We start from the raw sequence: 19819 nt of genomic DNA, 5'->3' as shown, positions 1-19819 counted from the left end.
CCCCGCTTCTCTGTGACCTCTCTTACCTAGCTGTACATCCCTTTTCCTTCCCGGGTGATCACCTGCACAGTTCTGGAGACTTCAACAGTTCCTAAACCTGTGGATCCATTATATCCAGGGATTTGAAAATGGTACCAGTCATTAATACAGTCCCTTTTCCTTCCAGGGTGAAGGCTGCACAGACTGAGTTGGGACAGCAGATCCTGGCTGATTTTGAAGAGGCGTTTCCTTCGCAGGGTACCAAGGTACTGGTTCACAGTTTCCCTCCAATCTTTAGGTATTATCAGTGTTCTCATACTCCAGTCAGTGAGTGTGAGACACATGAGTGGTAACACACGTTGTATCACTCCAGAAGTGTTGGCAGGCACAGGCCAGCTGTCTGCCCACTCACACTAGGCTCTGTTTTAAGTGTCACGATGCAATGCTAATTGTTTATCTGTGTCCTTCCAGCCTCAGAAAGAGGACTTGGGCCAGGAGTGTGATTTGGTTGGTAGAGTACCTACCTAAGCATGCATGAGTCCTGAGTTTGATCACTAGCCCCACGTAAATTGGGTGTGGTGATGCATGTCTGTAAAGTAAGCCCTAGAAAGGTGGAGGCAAGAGAATCAGAAGTTCAAATTCATCTTGCCTACATACTGAGTTTGCGGCCAGCCTGGGCTACATGAGATCCTCCCTCTGGGAGAAAATGAGGATTCATTTGGTTTAATTTAATGTATGTCAAATCTTGTATTTTGTCTGCCCTATAAACTTACTTTTTTCCTCATAGCTGTGTTTTGTTTTTTTTTTTGTTTTTTTTTTTAAAAAAAACCCTTCAGACCACAACGTTTTTTCGGTTGTTGCATAACACTGGTTTTGGTTTGATGAAAAGACAACTGGGAGGCGTGTCTAGGAGCTTATGTAACTCATGACACAGTCCAGAGACTCACTTTTAATGGTGGGAATCCTCTTCTCTGGGATCCCCGAGCTCCCCGGGGGTGGAGCTGTCTCTGTTGTGTCTGCGAGGCCTTCGCTTTCGCTTGGGAGCTGTTGGGTACACGTCTCTCACACAGGCTTCCCTCCCCTGGCTGTCATTGTGCTGGTAAACTGCTCTTAGCTCCATACTTGACATTGCAGCAGATGTCATCTTAATGCTTTGCATGTGTCGGGGAGGACAGAACCCGCAGAAGCTCGTTTTCACTATTATTTGAGCTATTTCAAGAGAAAGCACTGTTGAAGGCAGAAGTAAAGCCGAGCACATGGCCAGCAGCATCCCTCACTGGGCTCTGTGGGTGGAGATGGGATGGATATACGTTCACTTGTGAGCCAAGGAGCATTTCCTGCATTTGCTCCATAATTCAATAACTGGAAATATCTTAATCGCTTTTCCTTTGTGCTCTGTATTAGGAAGTAGGTGGGGATGGCAGCCCTGGCTTTGATAGATTGCTTTCTGTAGGCGACCAGCTCCTAACCTTAATGCCTTGTGTTTTCCAACTGACTGCCAGGAATCTGATATTCATTTGTGAAGCACTTTGCTTCGAGAACTGCATCTTTTAGTCACCTGATGTAACTCAGGAAAGGCATAGATTGGAAAGCCATTATTCCTGTTGGCCCTCTGAGGAAAATGAAGTTCTCAAAAGCAAAAAGGGATTGCCTGGTTAGTGGCTGCCTTTTAAGGCTAGTAGCTAGTTGTAAACAGTAGTATTCCTAGGCAACTGCTCTCCTGTGCTCTCTGTCGCATCCCATTGCACAGTCAGAAGGATATGGGTGAAGGCTGTCTTTACTATTTGCCTACCATCTAACCATGGCCTACTTTCTGCCTTTTCTCCCAGGTCCCAGGGGGCATATGAAGTTAAAAGGTTTAATGACCTGACTTCCTTTTCTGGCTGTTACTTAATGGGATAGTGTTAAGTTTTCTTTTTCCTTTTTAAAAGGCTATTGATTTTTTCTAAAAGGCCTTGTGTTACTAATCTTGTTTTGCAAATTGGAACCAAAACTTTTTTTTTTAAAGTAACGATTAGTGGGTATGCCTATCACCCCAGCCATCATCCTGGAGATTGAGGCAGGAGGATCATGAGTTAGCTCAGACTACATAGCAAGATCTAGGCCAGTCTGGGATACACAGGAAATATCCTGTCTTAAGAAAAATTAATTAAAATTTTAAAATGAAATATCCAAATGTAGTGGTTTGAATGAGAATGGTCTCCATAGGCTCATACTGGTCCCCAGTTGGTGGAAGTGTTTTGAAGGATTAGGAGGTGTGGCCTTGTTGGAGGAGGTGTGCCCACTAGGCAAGGGTTTTGTGGTTTCAGAAGCTAGCACCATTCCTGGCTCTCTCTCTCCGCCTCCTACTTCTGAATAAGGATGTAAAGTCTCAGCCAGTGCTCCAGCGTCCTGTCTGCCCGCCTGCCTGCTGCCATGCTGGACCATGAGCACCAATAAACTCTTTCTTGTATAAGTTGCCTTGGTTATGGTGTCTCTTCACAGCAATAGAAAAGTAACTAAGACACCAAGATAATCTAGTAAATTTTTTGTAAATGAGAAAATTTGAACCTCTGAACCTGTAAGTTTTGGCCTCCATGACTTGTCAGTGAGCTCAAGCATTTTCGTCCTGAAGCCAGAGGGCAGTGTGTTCAGAGGGCAGCAGAATAACCGTTCAGAATAGAGCATGTCACATTATATCTGAACATCAATTGAGATGGACAGAATTGACAAAAACAATCAGGAAAGCTTTGGAAGAATTTCTGCTGATTTAAGTCCATTGCTTTTCAGGTGAGGTTGAGTAACACCTCCCAAGGCACCAGGCTGTGTAGGTAGCTAAACCAAGAGCTCCCAAGTGTTCTTTGTACCGTAGGACCCTGGTCAGCACATATAGTCAGTGATACACTAGCAAGTCAGTGAGATCCAGTTGCTTTGGTAGTAAGCAAGGCCCTTCTTAGCTGGTGTATCCTTACAGCCCCACCCCACTTCCACTCTTCAGGTCAGGGAAGCAGTGTTAGAGTATTTCACTTTTGGCAGTCTGTCTGGGTGATTGGCCATCAGTGAAATGAGTCTGGTGGTTTAGAATTTGGTGTGGGTTTTTAAAACCACCATCCTCTTTGTCATAAATACGGCTCTTTAAGAATGGGGATGACAGTTGGGTATGGTAGGGCATGCCTGTGATCCCAGCACTGGGAGGCTGAAGCAAGAGGACACTGAGTTTGAGGCTAGCCTGGGCTACATGGCAAGGCCTTGTCTCAAAGCTGGCAAGCAGGCAGGCAAGCCAGCTGGCAAATAAGCAAACAACACATCAGGGATCCTAGGAAGACTGGAAGCAGGAAAAGTGTACGTGTGAGTGACGATGACTTTGGGCCCCTTCAGTGGAATCTCTGTTGTCATTCTGGCTTTCTAGGTCACTTTCAGTTTCCATACCCAGAAGTAACCTTTCCTGTGATCGTTGCTGGCTCTGTTTTCTTGAATGTCTTGTTGAGTCACGGGCTAGTCTTTAGGTTGGCCACTGCAAGACTAGCTTACTGTTCTTCTCTTGAGGAGCCGGTAACTAAGATGTCATCTACTGCAGCAAGACTGGCTGTCCGAGGAGAGGGTGAGGACAGGGAGAGACAAGGAAGACAGGAGATGTACAGGTGCTTCCACCATGTAACTGCTGTGTGCTGTTCTTTTCCCAGAGGCCGGGGGGACCCAGCAATGTCCTGAGAGATGCGTGCCTGGTGGCTAATATTTTGGACCCCAGAATCAAACAGGAAATCATCAAAAAGTTTATTAAACAGCATCTGTCAGAGTATCTAGTACTTTTTCAAGAAAACCAAGATGTAAGTATTGGCTAGATGAAATAGTTCAGTTTTATTGAAAAGGAACTAATGCTGCCAGGCCTCCTGACCTATATGTTACTGGTCCGATGAACTGTCTGATAGAGTTGTGCACTGAACCACAGATCCCTGGCTGACTTTACAGGTTAGTGGGTCTTCACCATTTGAGTCGCTGACCATTTTGAGAAATTAATGAAAGCTAGCTTCTCCCCCAGAAGAAAGTACTTGTGCGTCACACCTTACATACAGTTTTAGGAAATACACAGACCCCTGATGCCCAACCATGGACCATTGGTGGAGAACTAAATTCTGTTCAAGTAGATAGCATGGTGTAGACTCAGAATCTAAGTTGGAGAAACATGGAGGTTGGCTGTCTTTTCTCTTGGGTCCTAGCTTTTGCTTGTTATACTTCTGAGCACTAAGTGCTTTTGTTCCCTCCTTCACGAGGTCGCCTGGCTGGACAAAATTGATAGACGTTATGCCTGGGTGAAGCGTCAGCTTGTGGACTATGAGGAGAAGTATGGTCGGATGTTTCCACGGGAGTGGTGCATGACAGAGAGGATCTCAGTAGAATTTTGTCACGTGACAAGGTAAATTTCTGCTGTCTCCTGCTTCCAGACCTGACTTACAGTTCCATGTGACCTGAAAATCGGGCACTTTTTCCATCTCTACCAAATGATTGGTGCCACCCTCATACCAACTACAGCCTTATCCTCTCTTCGCTTCCTGGCTCCAGGACTTCCCTGTTACCTAGCCCTTGCCCCAAACAGCACACAGCTGTGCTGCTCTCCCTTACCAGTTTGGGGCTCACCAGGCAGATTTGTCCAGAGTGATTTGTCATGCCCATATTTCCCCTGCATCTGGATCATGTATATGGGAACATAGTGTGTCCCTCCGTCATCATTTGACTTCTGACTTGATGGGTGGATAGCTCTATAAGAGTAGGGTAGTTTCTTTTTTAAGTGCATGGCAGACACTAAGAAAAGAATTTGTTGAATATATTTCCCTAATACAGTGTTTCTATTCTGTGATTTCTAATATTGGCATCTGAGCATCCTAGGCATTTTAAAGACCTCTCATTCATCCACTCTGCTGTATTTGTGAGTATAGCGTAGGCCACAAAGTTCCTTATTGAAGAATTACACCCCAGCAAAGTTAACTCAGGAATATCCAGGACAGATAAAACCAGAGGCAAACTTTTTTATTATTTATTTGTAACTATATCAAACAGTGTGGTAAATGGATTTTATTACTATAGTTTCATTCTAACAGCACATAATTATATTTGACTTTAGGTTAATACAGGCGAGAAAGGGCCTGCATCTAAATATGACTCAGCCACCTTAGTGTCATTTATGCTGGTTCTCTGTCTCTGCTCTCTCTCTCTCTCTCTCTCTCTCTCTCTCTCTCTTTCTCTCTCTCTCTCCTGGAGACTGAACCTAGAGCCTTGTGAATGCTATGCAAATGCTCTACCATTTGGCTATACCCCATCCCAAATCTTCCTTAAAAACTGATAGAAAGTATCTTCAAACTGTACACTTGAAATACATTGAGGGACAAAATATTTTATGTGATATTGATTTTATTTGTAAAAATGGGTGTTTAATGTCTAGATTGTTTTAAGTTCGCATCACAATTAGTTGGTCATTACAGAGATTTCCCATGAACCTTGTTGTTGCACACATAGCCACTTTGTTACCACTCCCCCACTGGCATGTTGCTGCCATTGACTGCCTTAACATACATTTTCACTAGACTCTGTGGTTTACATTCGGGTTCACTTTGGGTGGTGTACCTTCAGAATGGCTGTCGTTAAAGACACACATGTGCTACCATAGATACAGTATTTTTTTAAAGATTTATTTCATTTTTATGCATATGAGTGTTTTGTCTGCATGTATGTCTGTTCCCTACATGTGTACCTGGTACCCACAGAGGCCAGAAGAGGGTATAGGATCACCTGGAACTGGAGTTGCTGATGGTTATGAGCCAACATGTAGGTGTTGGGAATTGAACCTGGATCCTCTAGGAGAGCAGCCAATGCTCTTAACTGCTGGGCTATCTTTCCATCCTCTAGATACAGTATTTAATAAATAGGCAAGTATTAATTCATGGCTAGTTATGGTTGTCAGCTTCTAAATCTTGCTGGCAAAGAAAGAGTGAACTTCTTGAGAAGTTGCTACTGATTTCTCTCAGCTTCAGTTCAGCACACTTGCCAGGCAGGCTGTGAAAAGAAGTGTGCGTTAGCTGGACTGGCAGTGACTAAAGACAGCAGGTCTCTTCGAGCATCACTGCCTGCTGTTGTCCCAGCGAGGGCATGCTGCTGCCAAGCTTCATTGTCGGGATTCTGGCGGACATCCTACAGACACATCATTCTCCAACACACTCAGAGGTTTTGTTTGGCTGTCATTGTGCGGGAAGATGATGACAGCTCAGTACCTTCTAAGAACTCACCTGTCACTGTTCCCAGATAACCGATATTCTGCAACAGAACACCTAGGGGAGGTACACTTAGGCTCCACAGGCAGGAAGCAGAAAAGCATATAGTGTCTGTCCTTTTTTACTGGGCCTCTGATGGACATTTCTGGGGCCTTGATCTGGATGATGAGATGTGTATTGAGCTCTCTAGAAGATAAAGAGCTTTGTAATTAAGTAATTTATGACAGGCCGGGCGGTGGTGGTGCACACCTTTAATCCCAGCACTCAGGAGGCAGAGGCAGGCAGATCTCTGTGAGTTTGAGGCCAGTCTAGGCTACAAAGTGAGTTCCAGGAAAGGCTCCAAAGCTACATAGAGAAACCCTGTCTCAAAAAACCAAAAAAAAAAAAAAAAAGGTGCTTTATGACTTGTAAAATTATATGAGGTATATAAATAGGTAGCAGATAAGAAGATCCAGAATAAGCTTCACTTTGTGTTGTTAACAAATGACTGATAATTTGAAGCTGCAGGCCAGGTATTGTGCCCACCTTTAATCCCAGCATTTGGGAGGCTGAGGCAGTCAGATCACTGGGTTTGAGGCCCTGGGCTATATATCAAGTTCCAGGCCAGCCAGGGCTACATAGTGAGACCCTGTCTTAGAACAAACAAATACATAGAGATGTAAACATGGTAATAACCACATTATCAGATTAGCATTGTAATCCTTGATGTGTTTTTACTGGGGAATGACTTCACCAACAATTCTTATTTATAGTGTGTATAGTCTCCCTGTATGTGTGGATTCACTCTCCATGGAAAGAAACAATTCATGAGTTTGAAAGTAGCTTCTTATTACAATATATTGTTATAATTGTTGTATTATCCTAAGTTACTCTTATGCTCTTATTGTGCATAATTTATAAATTAAACCTCTCTCTCCATAGAGACATGTGTGGAGAAAGCATAGCATATGTAGGGCTACATACTATCTAGGTTTCAACTATTTGAGGCATGTTCTTATAGCCTGTGTCAGGAGGAAGACTATTTTATTCCCCAGGCTTTAGACTGAGTTGGTAGTAAACCTCAGAGTTTGAAATGCTCCTGTACATTTTTTCCCAAATGAAAGCTATTTCCTTTCATACACACACGCACACACACACACACACACACACACACACACACACACACACACAAATACACTTTTTATTTTTATTTTTATTTTTTTATTTATTTATCTATCTATTTATTTTTTGTTTCTTGAGACAAGATTTCTCTGTGTAGCCCTGGCTGTCCTGGAACTTGCTTTGTAGACCAGGCTAGTCTGGAACTCACAGAAAGCCACCTGCCTCTGCCTCTTGAATGCTAGGAACATATATATTTTTAAATATATATTTATTTTTTATTTATGTATATATGTATATCCTGCGTATATTATGTGCCCCCATGTGCATGCCTGGTGCCCATGGAGACCAGAAGAGGGAATCAACTCTTCTGGAACTGGAGTTACAGATGGTTGTGAGCTCCCATGTAGGTAGTACTCTTAGCCAACAAACCATCTCTCCAGCCCGCTTTGTCATGTCCCGAATGAAAGATGTTTGTTTGACCTCAGTCTTCTTTCTCTATTTGAAGGACAGAACTTTCCAAAATCATGCGAGCCAGAGCTAAGGAAATTGAAGTGAAATTGCTTCTCTTTGCGATTCAGAGAACAACTAACTTTGAGGGGTTTCTTGCAAAACGCTTCTCCGGTTGCACCCTGACAGACGGAACCCTGGTAAGACCATCCTGAGGGGCTGGGTCTGGGCACCAGAGGCTCGGGTGACCAGGCTTCTTTCACTGTTTCTCAGTAAAGTGTCAATGTCTTCCCATCCTGTGACTCCTGATCTCTAGTGAGCCTCTCCTCTCAGCTCCAGAGGAGCTAGGGCCCCAGGCACATGCCACTGTGTCCAGTTTAAGTTTTTTTTAAACAAGGAAAATGGGCCAAATAAGTGATTTACAAAACTCCTAACAAAGCTTGATGTGGAATCTAAACTTGACATTATTGTTTTGTGGGTTGTTTTTTTTTTCAGTTCCTGCCATATGTTCCACACTGAGCTGTGTGCATCTACCTGCCATCAGTTACTGTGCTTCTTCCCCATAGAAGGTCCCACTATGGTCATTTTACTTCCAGAGGTCATAGAATTGCAGCTACTCTGAGAGAAGAATAGCAATGTAGTCAGGCCTGGAGTACCACTCACCCCTGCAATGTTCTCTAGCTCCCAGCTTTCCAGTCCTAAGGTCCTGGCACTTTGGTAGAATCCTCTCCTTGCCTGCATAAGACCCCTCAGCACGGGGACTTGGTCCCTCAGCAATGGGCTGAAGAGAGGTGGTATTGTAATTGAGTACAGCAAAACCACTGAAGGGGACCACTCCATGGGTAGAAAAAAAATATTATTGGGAGACAAACTGTGGCTGTTTCATGAGAGTAGAAAGCAGAGCCAGCTGCAAGAGCAAGTGGGCATTATAGGGTTCCTGAAGGCTTCAGGCAGGTCCCTCCCTCTCAGGAGATTTTTTTTTTTTTTTTTTTTTTTTTTTTGGTTTTTTCGAGACAGGGTTTCTCTGTGTAGCTTTGCGCCTTTCTTGGGACTCACTTGGTAGCCCAGGCTGGCCTCGAACTCACAGAGATCTGCCTGGCTCTGCCTCCCGAGTGCTGGGATTAAAGGCGTGCGCCACCACCGCCCGGCGAGATTTTTTTTTTTTTTTCCTGTCTTAGGTAGAACAGGGTCCCTGGGCCAAGCCTACCAGGTCCGTGCCTGAGGCAGTCAGGCCAGTTTATGGGTAGCAGGTGGCCATTTAGAGAGGAAAGGAAATTGCAGTTTTCTGATGAGCAAGTTCCTTGAGTCACAGGGTTTCTGAGAAATGCTGGGGGTTAGGTTTCTGTTTCCTCATGGCCATCTCCGTCCCCCACCCCACCCCTTCCCAAGCTCAGGTAGCCACAACTGCGTGCCACCTTCGGAACCCACTTTATGATATAAAAATGGTGACAGTCCTGTTTTAGGACAATGTCTCAAGCCCCTCTGCTTAGATTCACTCATGATCTTATTAAAAGACAACTGGAATCACAAAATACAAATTTCCGGACTTAACCTAAGGTGTGTAGAAGCTGATGTGGTGCCACAGACCTGTAATCTTGCTTGGGAGGTGAAGGCCAGAGGATCAGAAGTTCAAGATCATTCTCAACTACAAATTAAGTTTGAGGCCATCATGGGCTACATGAGCTCTGACTGAAAAAACAAACAAGGAAAGAACAACACAAAAACTTAACAATAAATAAGTAAATAAAATATATAGACAGTCCTCCGCATACTAACTCATTTACAAAATTGATTTTGTTTTAGTAATAGAGGAAAATATAGGTCACAAATGGATGAAAGTATCCTTGTATTAGTTACTTTTCCATTTCTGTAGTGAAACACCATAACTTTCAGAAGGAAGAGTTATTTGGGCCTGTGAGAGGGCTAAGAATCCGTCGTCATCCTGGCAGGAAGCATGGCAGCATGAAGGCGTGACAGCCAGATGAGTAGGAGAGAGCTCACACCTTGACGCAGAAGCAGAGAGCCAACTGGGAATGGCCCATGGCTTCTGAAAGGAACGTCAGTGCCTGCTCCCTGAGACACACTTCCTCCAGCAAGGCCACACCCCCTAACACCTACTCAAACAGTTCCCAGCCAGGGAACAAGTCTTCCAATGCCTGAGGTTATAGGGAACATCTCATTCAAACCACCATAGCCCTTAAAGAAAATGCAAGTCAGAAAAGTCCCTGAAAGAAGTGTGTGGCTGGTGCTAGGGCTGTAGCTAGGTGATAGAGTGCTTGCTTTACATGCACAAGGCTCTAGGTTCAATTCCTAGTACCGTCAAAAAGAACAAATAAACAAACAAACAAACAAAAAAACCCAAAACAGGGAAATGTGTCCCTGCTGAGAAGGCTTGCCTGGCAGCAACTGCCAGACGCTCATGTTGGCGCTTCTCCCCACAGTCCTACCCAAGCCCTGCTCTCAGCAGAGGCTTTAGACAGCCTGGTTCACCCTCACAGGACAGAATTTTCAGCACTGAGTACCAGGCCCACCCTGGATTTCGTCCCCAAGTTCTCAGGGTTTCTGGCTAGCCAAGCTGGGTAGAGCATAACGATTGCCTCTGTGGGCCAGAAATCCAACTGACACAGACCACAGATTCCGGAATATCATTCAGCCAAATGCCTGCTTTGAGCCACACCCCACCGCTGTCAGCAGGACCCGACTCCTGGTGACTTCTGTTACTGTTAGATCACTCTAGGATCACAGAACAGATGGCCCCGCTGTAGCTGATGACCAGGGAAGCCTGCAAACGTAGGTCTGTCCAGGACACATGACGTTCAATCCAAGAAATCCCCCAGGGGTCAACAGTGCTAGGATGGGGACTTGGAGAAGGACAGGACAGGAAGAGGCAGGTGGAGTGGATATGGCTGAAGTACATGTGGCGACTTGAACAAGAAGCTCATTCTGAAGCCATCACTTTGTAGAAGGAGTATGCTGTAACTAGAAAATAAAGTGCTAGAATAACGTGGCCAGCGAGTGTCCTTGTAGACAGGTTGCTGAGCAGGGCAACTAAGCAAGAGGCCGGGAGAAGCCGGCCTGAGCTCTGCTCCTGCTTGTGAAGATGTGCCCTTTGTGGTTTGGTTTTGTTGTGGAGAACAGGTGTAGCACTGTCATGGTGGCACTTGGCTGATGGCTAGCCACCTCTGTTGGAGGGGTAGGGCTGGAGCATTGTTCCTCAGGGTCGTACTGCACTTCTTCACCTTGAGTCCTTTAGCTAGGACTGGCTCCTGGCCCGGAACCTTGTCATCTGGTAGCTGCTGTGCTCCTCAGATAGGAGCCCTCTTCCCCAGGCCTTGCCTTTCTGGTCATGTGACTTGAAATTTTTTCTGGCAGAACTGGTTTGTCAGTCTCCCTTCTAATCATTCAGACCTTTCTTCTCTCTCCTGTCAGGCTCCTAAGGGAGTTTCAGATTATAAATCCTCCGCCAAGGAGACACACACATGGACACAAACAGGGACACACACACACACACACACACACACACACACACACAGAGACAGACACACAGACACAGATACGACCCTGCAGAATACCACAAGCTCTTTATTTACTCTTCTCAATGGTCAGCTGGCTCCACATACTTCTCCAAGTCAGTCAACTTCTAACAGTTCAGCCTCTTCCTGTGGACCATTGTCTGTCCCAATTACCAAGCCTCAACAGCCAATCTGCACTTAAGTCCTGACAGTGGGGTCCTGCAGACAGCAAAGGTTTTCTCTTCAACGTGAGTTTTAGAATGCCGACAGACTGCCATGCCTTTTCCGCTTGGTAGGCCGGGTTCCTAGCTTTGGGGTGCTAGGAAGGTCCTTACTTTAGGTGATGTTCACACTGGGCCCGATCCCTGCTATCACCTCACTCTGGGCCAACGGGGGCCATCCATTCTGTTAGTGTTCTGGCATCCTTGATGTGAGGGACTCTTATGAACCACTCATGGCTCCTGACAATACTTGGAGGAAATGGTACTGGAAAGAGGCCCCAGCTCCTAGTGAGCTGACTTGCTGTCCCCTGGTCCTGACCCTCCTCCTTTGCTGCTTACCTCCAGGGAAGGCTTTCTGAAAAATCTTTTTGTGAATACCATTTTGTTTTAGGATCTTAGAATAAACTATAAAATGGATCCAGGTGTATCTTGACACTATATAATACACGTCACATTTTATAGAAGTTAGCAGACTCCCTGGAAAGCAAATCAGAGAGACCCTGTCTGCTGTTTGTTTCTTCTTCTTCTTTTTTTTAATAATTTGATTTAATTTTACATATCAGCCACGGATTCCCCTGTCCTCCCTCCTCCCCCCACCTTTTTTTTTTTTTTTTTGCTGTTTGTTTCTTATGCCACCTCCAACACTCTCTCTCTCTCTCTCTCTCTCTCTCTCTCTCTCTCTCTCTCTCTCTCTGTCACACATACACACACACACACACACACACACACACACACGCACGCACGCACGCGCACACACACCACACACCCCTGGCCTCCCTCTGTCACTTGAAGGCCTTGGTGACTTGGACAGAAAAGGGGCCCGATGCACTTTGCTGCCTGGGAGAACCTCAAGGATGGGCTTGCCCTGTCGGTCCGCACTGCTGCTCCCAAGTCCCATCCTCGTCCTTCTTCAGCTCTTCCTGCAAGAAGTGAGCAGCCAGTGTGTGCCTCTTACCTCAACTTCTGACCCTGCAGGAGGGATTTAAGAAAGTCTAAGGCTCACTTGCCTTGAAATTAAAAGCAAATGTCTGTATATGATTTAACTGTATCCATATGCATTTTTAGTGACTTGATGATTGGACTGAAGGTGAGCAAATTCTATCCAGCCTTCTGCTGAAAGCAGAGCAGATTGGGGTTAACTGCTTCTCTGAATCTGAGTTTTCTCTTTCTTTGTCTTTCTTAAAAATAAGAATCCTCCCTACATCCTGCTGGCAGGGTCCATTTCCTCTTGGCCAGTGCATAGGTTGCCCTTCCAAACCGAATTATCATTTAGTTTAGGGGTCACTTTAATGTAATGTATATTTTCTCAGCTTAAAAAAACAACATTATAAAGATAGAAAGTTGCAGAAACAGTGTTCTGTTCTGTCTTGCTTTGGGTTTTGGATACAGGGTCATGTAGCCCAGCCAGACCTAGAATGTGGGGTCCTCCTGCTTCCATCCACCTCCTGGGCCTGGGGATATAGACATGCACCACTACACATGTGCTTGTGCTTGTCAGCCTTGACGCTTACATGCAAGAGCATTTAGTCAAGAAGCCTGCACAGCATGCCACCTGACTCCTCAGCCTTCTGGCAACTTAATGCTTGCCTTAGAGAGACTGTCAGAAGTGGAGGGGAGCTCAGGGTTTCCCAGGGATCTGTCATGAGCAAGGAAGTAGCTTTGTTATACCCAAGGAACTCCTGTCAGTGTTTGAAATATTTTTAATTGGTTTCTTTTTAAAATTTTTCTTAAGATCGTGTGTGTGTGTGTGTGTGTGTGTGTGTGTGTGTGTGTGTGTGTGTATACATATATGTGTCTGGTACTCAAGGAGGTCAGAAGAGGTTATCAGATTCCTCAGGAACTGGAGTTAAGGATGACTGTGAGCTGGCACATGAAGCTGGAATTGAACCTTGATTCTCTGTAAGATCAACAAGGGCTCTTAACTACTGAGTCATTGTCACTCTAGCCCCTAGAAATGACTCCTTGGTGCTAATGGAACATGTTCTTCCATTTGAATAGCATCCTACAGGGGAGTTAGGTTGTGCCTATGTCCAAGGAGACAGTAATACTTAGTCAAGATAGAAAATTTGGAAATGATAGGTGAGGATGAAGAAGCAGAAAGGAAGGGGTCCATTTTCTCACCACACCTGAGGACTGGGTTGCTCTTATACATTTTGTAATTAACTGCAGGTCATGTATGATGAGAGTCTGCCATTCTGGGTCACTGGAGAGAAGGCCATGGCCAATACCCGGGTTTTCCCAAACTGCTTTGCATAATAAATTCTGATGCTGGTGTGTTCTAATAACAAAATTGCACAGCCCTCACCTTTTCAAGTGTGTGATTTAGTACACTCACAAGGTTACTCCATCATTCCCACTGTCCAGTTCCAAGACATTTCATCACCGCAGAGAAAACCCCTTTACCAATCACTTCTTGTTCCCTCCTTCCCTTAGCTCTGTAAGGGAAAAAAATGCTCATCTCCTTTTTGTCTTTATGGATCTGTCTATTCTGGACATTTCTCATCAATGGACTCACACAGTAAGTGGTCTTTTATGTCTGCTGTTCTTCACTTATGATGGTATTTTAAAGGCTCCCCTGTGCTGTACTATGCATCAGTACTTTGACTGTTTTATGACTGAATAATATGAGTGTGGGTTGTAGATATTACTTATCTCTTCATCTGCTGGACAGTTGGAGTTTTTCTGTTTTTTAGTTGCTGTGAATAAATAATGCATGAATATTGCTGGATTGAAGGTCACTTATAAATGGTGAATTTTGTATGAATCATACTATAATTTAAATAGTTTTTATCTTCAGATAAATAACCTCTTCACCACCATCCCGCTTGTTTTTTTTTTTTTGTTGTTAGGTTTTTGTTGTTGTTGTTTTGGTTTTTCTTTTTGTTGTTTTTTTTTTTTTTTCAAAACAAAGACTTATGTAGCCCAGACTGTGCCTCAAACTTTCTATGATAATTTGGTTTCTCTTCAGTGCATATATAAAATCTTTCACCTTTTTCAAACTCACTTTGTATCCAAGGCTGACCTTGAACACCCAATCTTCTGCCTCTGTCTTCCAAATGCTGGGATTAATTACACGTGTGCACCTTCACATCCATCTGTTACCTACTTGTTAAACGTTAATAGACAATAAAATATTTTAAAAGTAAGTTCTTTTTCTTCTTAGTTGGAGATTTCCAGTCTGTTTTTGAGGCTCTCTTATGAACATACACAGTATATACATTCTGTTTTCTGTACAGAAAACAAAAACCTGTGTATGGAAAACATTTGTGAATAAGTGTTAGTCAGACAAGAAATTCCTCAAGTGCGTTCTGTGCAGAGAACTCAGAAGAAGATGAGAAGTTGGATTGGACAGATTCTTATGGTTCAGTAGGAGAAAGAAACCTTTAATAACGTCCCGATGTGAGGTACGAACATGTGGCCGTAAGAGTGAAGGAGGACCGTAAACACCAGGTGTGCGCTGCCCCCAGCCTGCGATCTTGACTGTCAGCTAAGGCCCGAGAGCTGCCTCTTAAAGTACCAATCAGGAACTGAACTGGTGCAAAGTGTTTATGGAATGAGAAGTGCAGAAAATGTGGGGCTTTCATCTCCTAACTGAAAGCTTTCTCCTTTAGGGAAAGGGGGAAATGGCCTTAAATTTCAGCGTTCCTTCTTTGATAATGTAACATGTCCAGCCAGGGCCTCCAAAAGGGACTTGTACATGCAGGCCCAGATGCGGAAGTGCACCTGACTGAAGCCAGACTCTTTTCACAGTAAATGAGACAGCTTGGCTGGCCCGTGTGTGGCCCCTTCTGTTTGGAAGGTGCTGGGAGTCCCATGTGAGCCAATCAGAGGGAATTAAGTTGCTATCTGAAGAACTTTATCTTCCCGTGTGGACTTGAGATCCACTGTCATCATCGCCAAAAGAAAGGATTCTTTTAAAATTGGAAATCCCTTCCCTTCTTGGCAAATACTTCATCTGGCAGCACAGAGTTTATAGAATATGTCATTCAAGTTATTTAAAATCCCAATCCAAACTAGCAATTCTCCCTGGTCTCCAACAGCTGCAGAGCAGGAAGGAGAAGTGTGACCTGGATGGCTGACAGCAGGGCTGTCACCCAGAAGCTACACTGTGCCAGCGGTTGCTGTTGGCAAAGGCTTGTTTTCACCATAGCAGATTAATATGAGAGGCCGCATGGCCCTCGGCACCCTCATCACGGCCTTTGGCTTCGTACAACAGCATTTATTTTCAACGGCGTAGTGAGTGCACAGTAGTGGGCTAGCGAGGAGGAAGTGTTTTGGTGTGCCATTCACTCTTGTGAACTGACTGCCCACGGCTTCCATGTCCTGGAGCGAACCCAGAGTCAGGACAGTGGGGCAGGCTGCCTATGAGGCGCGCAAGAGAACCTGGTTTCGTAAGACTCAGTCTGTGTCCTTACTTCTTTCTTTTCAGTGAAGTACACACTTAGGCACTCCTGTAATCCCAGTACTGAGAAAGCAGAGGCAGGAAGATGGCAGATTTAAGGCTAGCCTGGCCACCTCTTAAGCTGCTGTCTTGAAAGGAAGAGTCAAACCGGAGGCTGTACTCTGTCGTCATCCCTGTTGCTGTTAGTGGAAGCCATTGCTACAATCATGTGAAGGTTAGGACAACTTTGAGGAGCTGGTTCTTTCCTACTGTCTAGGTTCTGGGGATTAAACTCAGGTCATCAGGATTGGTGGCAAGTGCCTTTACCTGCTGAACCATCTTGCTATCATATATTTTTAGAATTTATATTGGACAAAGAATTTATATAAGAGAAGATTCAAGATGGTGGCAGCCCCCAGGACCCACAGTGCCGTGGTGCTGCTTCAAGGAGCCTTCGAGACCCAGGGAGGCTTCCAACGGAGACTCAGATGAGCCTGTAGAGTGCACAGGATGTCCAGAACAACTTTTTAAAAGGCAAGTCTTCTGGGAAGATGCTTTTAAAAAGTAGTTTCTTGGAACTGGAAAAAAAAAAAAAAGATGGTGCTGGGTGGTGGTGGCGCACGCCTTTAATCCCAGCACTCGGGAGGCAGAGGCAGGTGGATCTCTGTGAGTTCAAGGCCAGCCTGGGCTACAGAGTGAGATCCAGGACAGGCTCCAAAGCTACAGAGAGAAACCCTGTCTCTAAAAACAAAACAAGAAAATAAATAAATAAATAAAGGTGGCGGAGTAGAGTGGCAGAGTGTGTTTGGCGCAGAGAAGCAACTTAGCACTGGCAACAAGTATGAGAGCTGCACCACTGGCCCTTCTCCCCATTGTCGCTGCTTGCCCGACAGGCCGGTGCTGCCACTCAGTCCCCAGTGGAGCCACTGTTGCTGCTCAAGATGCTCGCCCTGCTGTGGGGAAGAGAGCATGGGACCAAGGCACTGCCCTTGGCCTACAAGCACGCTCCCCAACTGCATGATCACTCTCACTCTGAGCAAGATCAAGATACCTGAGATGAGGAATAGTTCATTTTCTGGAGTAAGCCTCCTTGAAAGATTTTCGTGGTCCATGCTGACGTCAGGCACCATGCTGCTGCTGCAGGCTGTGTTGATGTCCAAGGTCCAGGTTGTGGTCAGAGACCATGTTGATGGCCATGACCCATGCTGCCACTGGAAACCTTGTAGAAGTCCGTGATCCGTGCTGCTGCCGACTGCTATGGGCAAGGAAGCTGCTTTTGCAGTGATGCCAGTGACTGAAGACTCGTAACTGAGAATGACAGACATTGAAGGCTTCTGTGACCACCAGCTCCCCCACCCACTCCAAAAACAAAAAAAAAAAAAAACGGTCTAGACAGGAAGCCATTGAAGAGAGTCCTTAAAAACTGTGATAGGAAGGCTGAAGTGTAGCTCTTCAAGTGGATGGCTTCTGGCAGGGGTGGGGAAGGGCTCAGTTTCCTTTAAGGCGCTGGCCATGTTCCAATGATTATATGGACAACTCAAATTGAACTTGGTGGGTTTTTGAGATGAGGCACAAGCCTGAGAGAGTGGATTTGGGAGGAATGGGAAGAGAGTGTGATGGCATACATTGTATGAAATTCCCAAATAATTAATAAAAATATTATGTTTGGGGAAAAGTATTTATTTCACTATGGGCAACATAGTGGAACCCAGCTTTAAAAAAAAAAATCCAAATTAGTATAGTTGGAGTTTTTCTGTGTCCTGGCAGTAGCTCCCAAATAACCACTCAGAGACTTAATATTAATTATAAATGCTCGGCCAATAGCTCAGGCTTGCTACCAGCTAACTCTTACATTTTAAATTAACCCATATTTCTTATCGACCCTCTACCATGTGGTGGTACCATCTTTCAACATGACACATTCATCTTGCTTCTCTCTGCATCTCTCACATCTCTGAGACTCCACCCTTTTTCTTCCCAGCATTCTTGCTGCCCTGAAAATCCTGCCTAATTATCAACCAATCAGCTTTTTATTAACAACGAGAGCAACCCATCTCTGTAAGTTCAAGGCCAGCCTGGGCTACCAAGTGAGTCCCAGGAAAGGCGCATAGCTACACAGAGAAACTCTGTCTCGAAAAAAAAACAAAACAAAAAAAAAACAAAAAAAAAAAACCAATGAGAGCAACCCATTTTCACATCATGTAGAGGAATTATTCTATATCATTTTCCCCTTTTTCTCTAAAAAAGTAAAGTTTTAACTTTAACACAGTAAAATTATATACAACAAAAGGAGTTATCAAGTAAGAATTACAGTTACAATATTCAGTCCATTTGTATTTGGCAAATCTAGAAAAAAATATTCTATTTTATCTTTGTAAGTCTAAAGTTTTACACCTAATTTACCTTTTTATCATAACTAAGGAAAACTTTAAGTCTAATTATTTAGTCTTTAACCCCATCAAAGATCCCAGAAGGGTGTAATGTTACCTAATAACAGGGACATCAGGCTGCCTGGACAGTCACCCAAATTTTTTCTGCAATGTTGGGGCATCTATCTTTGGCCTAGTATATCTGACAGACTTTTTTTGAGCAGCAGGGAATTTCGAAGGACTGTCCTACCTTGTCTTGGCAAAGTTGGCAGTCACTTTTTTTTTCTCCATCCTGCTGGCCCAGTTTGGACAGTATACTGTCAGCAATTGAGGCAGTGGCTAACTTTTGTCACAAAAAAAGTAAACTCCATATGGAGTTTCTTAGATGCTCATCATCTTCTCTGCCAGGAACAGACATGTCTCATTGTCAAGAAAAGCCTTAGGTTATTAAACATATTGAATGCCATATTCTGTAGGTCTTTGAAGTGTTTGAAGACCATCTATCTTTCTGAATATATCTGTTTAACCTTGAAAACATACCTAATATGACTACAAGTTTGATTATTATAGATGACTACTAACTTGTATTTTTTAATTATACATTATATTTTTAAATGAGCTACATAAACACAATACCCCAAACAAGAGTAGAAACATAAGTTGGGCAGCAGTGGTGCACACCTTTAATCCCAGCACTTGGGAGGCAGAGCCAGGCAGATCTCTGTGAGTTTGAGTCCAGCCTTGTCTACAGAGCAAGATCCAGGACAAGCAACAAAACTACACAGAGAAACCCTGTCTCAAAAAACCAAACCAAACAAACAAACAAACAAACAAAAAGAGTAGAAACATAAATGCAGTATAACAAAATTAAGCCGGGCGGTGGTGGCGCACGCCTTTAATCCCAGCACTCGGGAGGCAGAGCCAGGCGGATCTCTGTGAGTTCGAGGCCAGCCTGGGCTACCAAGTGAGTTCCAGGAAAAGGCGCAAAGCTACACAGAGAAACCCTGTCTCGAAAAACCAAAAAAAAAAAAAAAAAAAAAAAAAAAAAAATTAACATTAAATTTGTGTCAATGAAACAAAATCCATACCAATGTAAAATATTTTGAGGTTAATAGTTGTTTTTAGATTAAAGTAGATTCAACAATCTTCCCTTTTATCATTTCTATATCATATCTTCCTTTTTTCCTTTAGAAAGAAAATTTAACTCTTTTGTTTAGCTTTTTTTTCCTGACTATGGTCAATAACAACTTGTAACCAACCTCCCTAAACAATGACAAACATTTATAATCCATTGAATAACCAAAACCCACCCATACCCCATCTCTTGGGAATCTACTTCCTGTTGTCTGTGGGTGCTGGTATCTTTGGGGGGAACCTTGAGAAAATCAGGAAAATTATTAAGTTTTGTCTAGAGTACTTTGTGAGGCTGGACCATCTCAGCTATCAACCTTGAAGCTATTTTGAATGCAGAATTTTGAGAAGACTGTAACAGAGGTATTTTGAGATGCTGGATCATCTGGGCCATTCGTTTTCATTGGTGTCTGGTCCCTTTGCTCTGAAAATACAT

General features: G+C 44.1%; 1 protein-coding gene across 1 annotated transcript in view; it reads left to right on the top strand.

Moving 5' to 3' along the window:
• Vps53 (VPS53 subunit of GARP complex) overlaps positions 1-19819 on the top strand; it is a 149487-nt gene that overhangs the window by 60615 nt on the left and 69053 nt on the right. Inside the window, exons 8-11 of the mRNA XM_059271221.1 lie at positions 167-245; positions 3642-3785; positions 4230-4372; positions 7828-7969. Coding sequence (XP_059127204.1) covers positions 167-245; positions 3642-3785; positions 4230-4372; positions 7828-7969 — 508 coding nt within the window. The remainder of the gene's footprint in view (positions 1-166; positions 246-3641; positions 3786-4229; positions 4373-7827; positions 7970-19819) is intronic.

The sequence above is a fragment of the Peromyscus eremicus genome, chromosome 8a (genome assembly GCF_949786415.1).
Source record: "Peromyscus eremicus chromosome 8a, PerEre_H2_v1, whole genome shotgun sequence".
Lineage (NCBI taxonomy): Eukaryota > Metazoa > Chordata > Mammalia > Rodentia > Cricetidae > Peromyscus > Peromyscus eremicus.
This window is presented reverse-complemented; position numbering and strand designations above follow the sequence as displayed.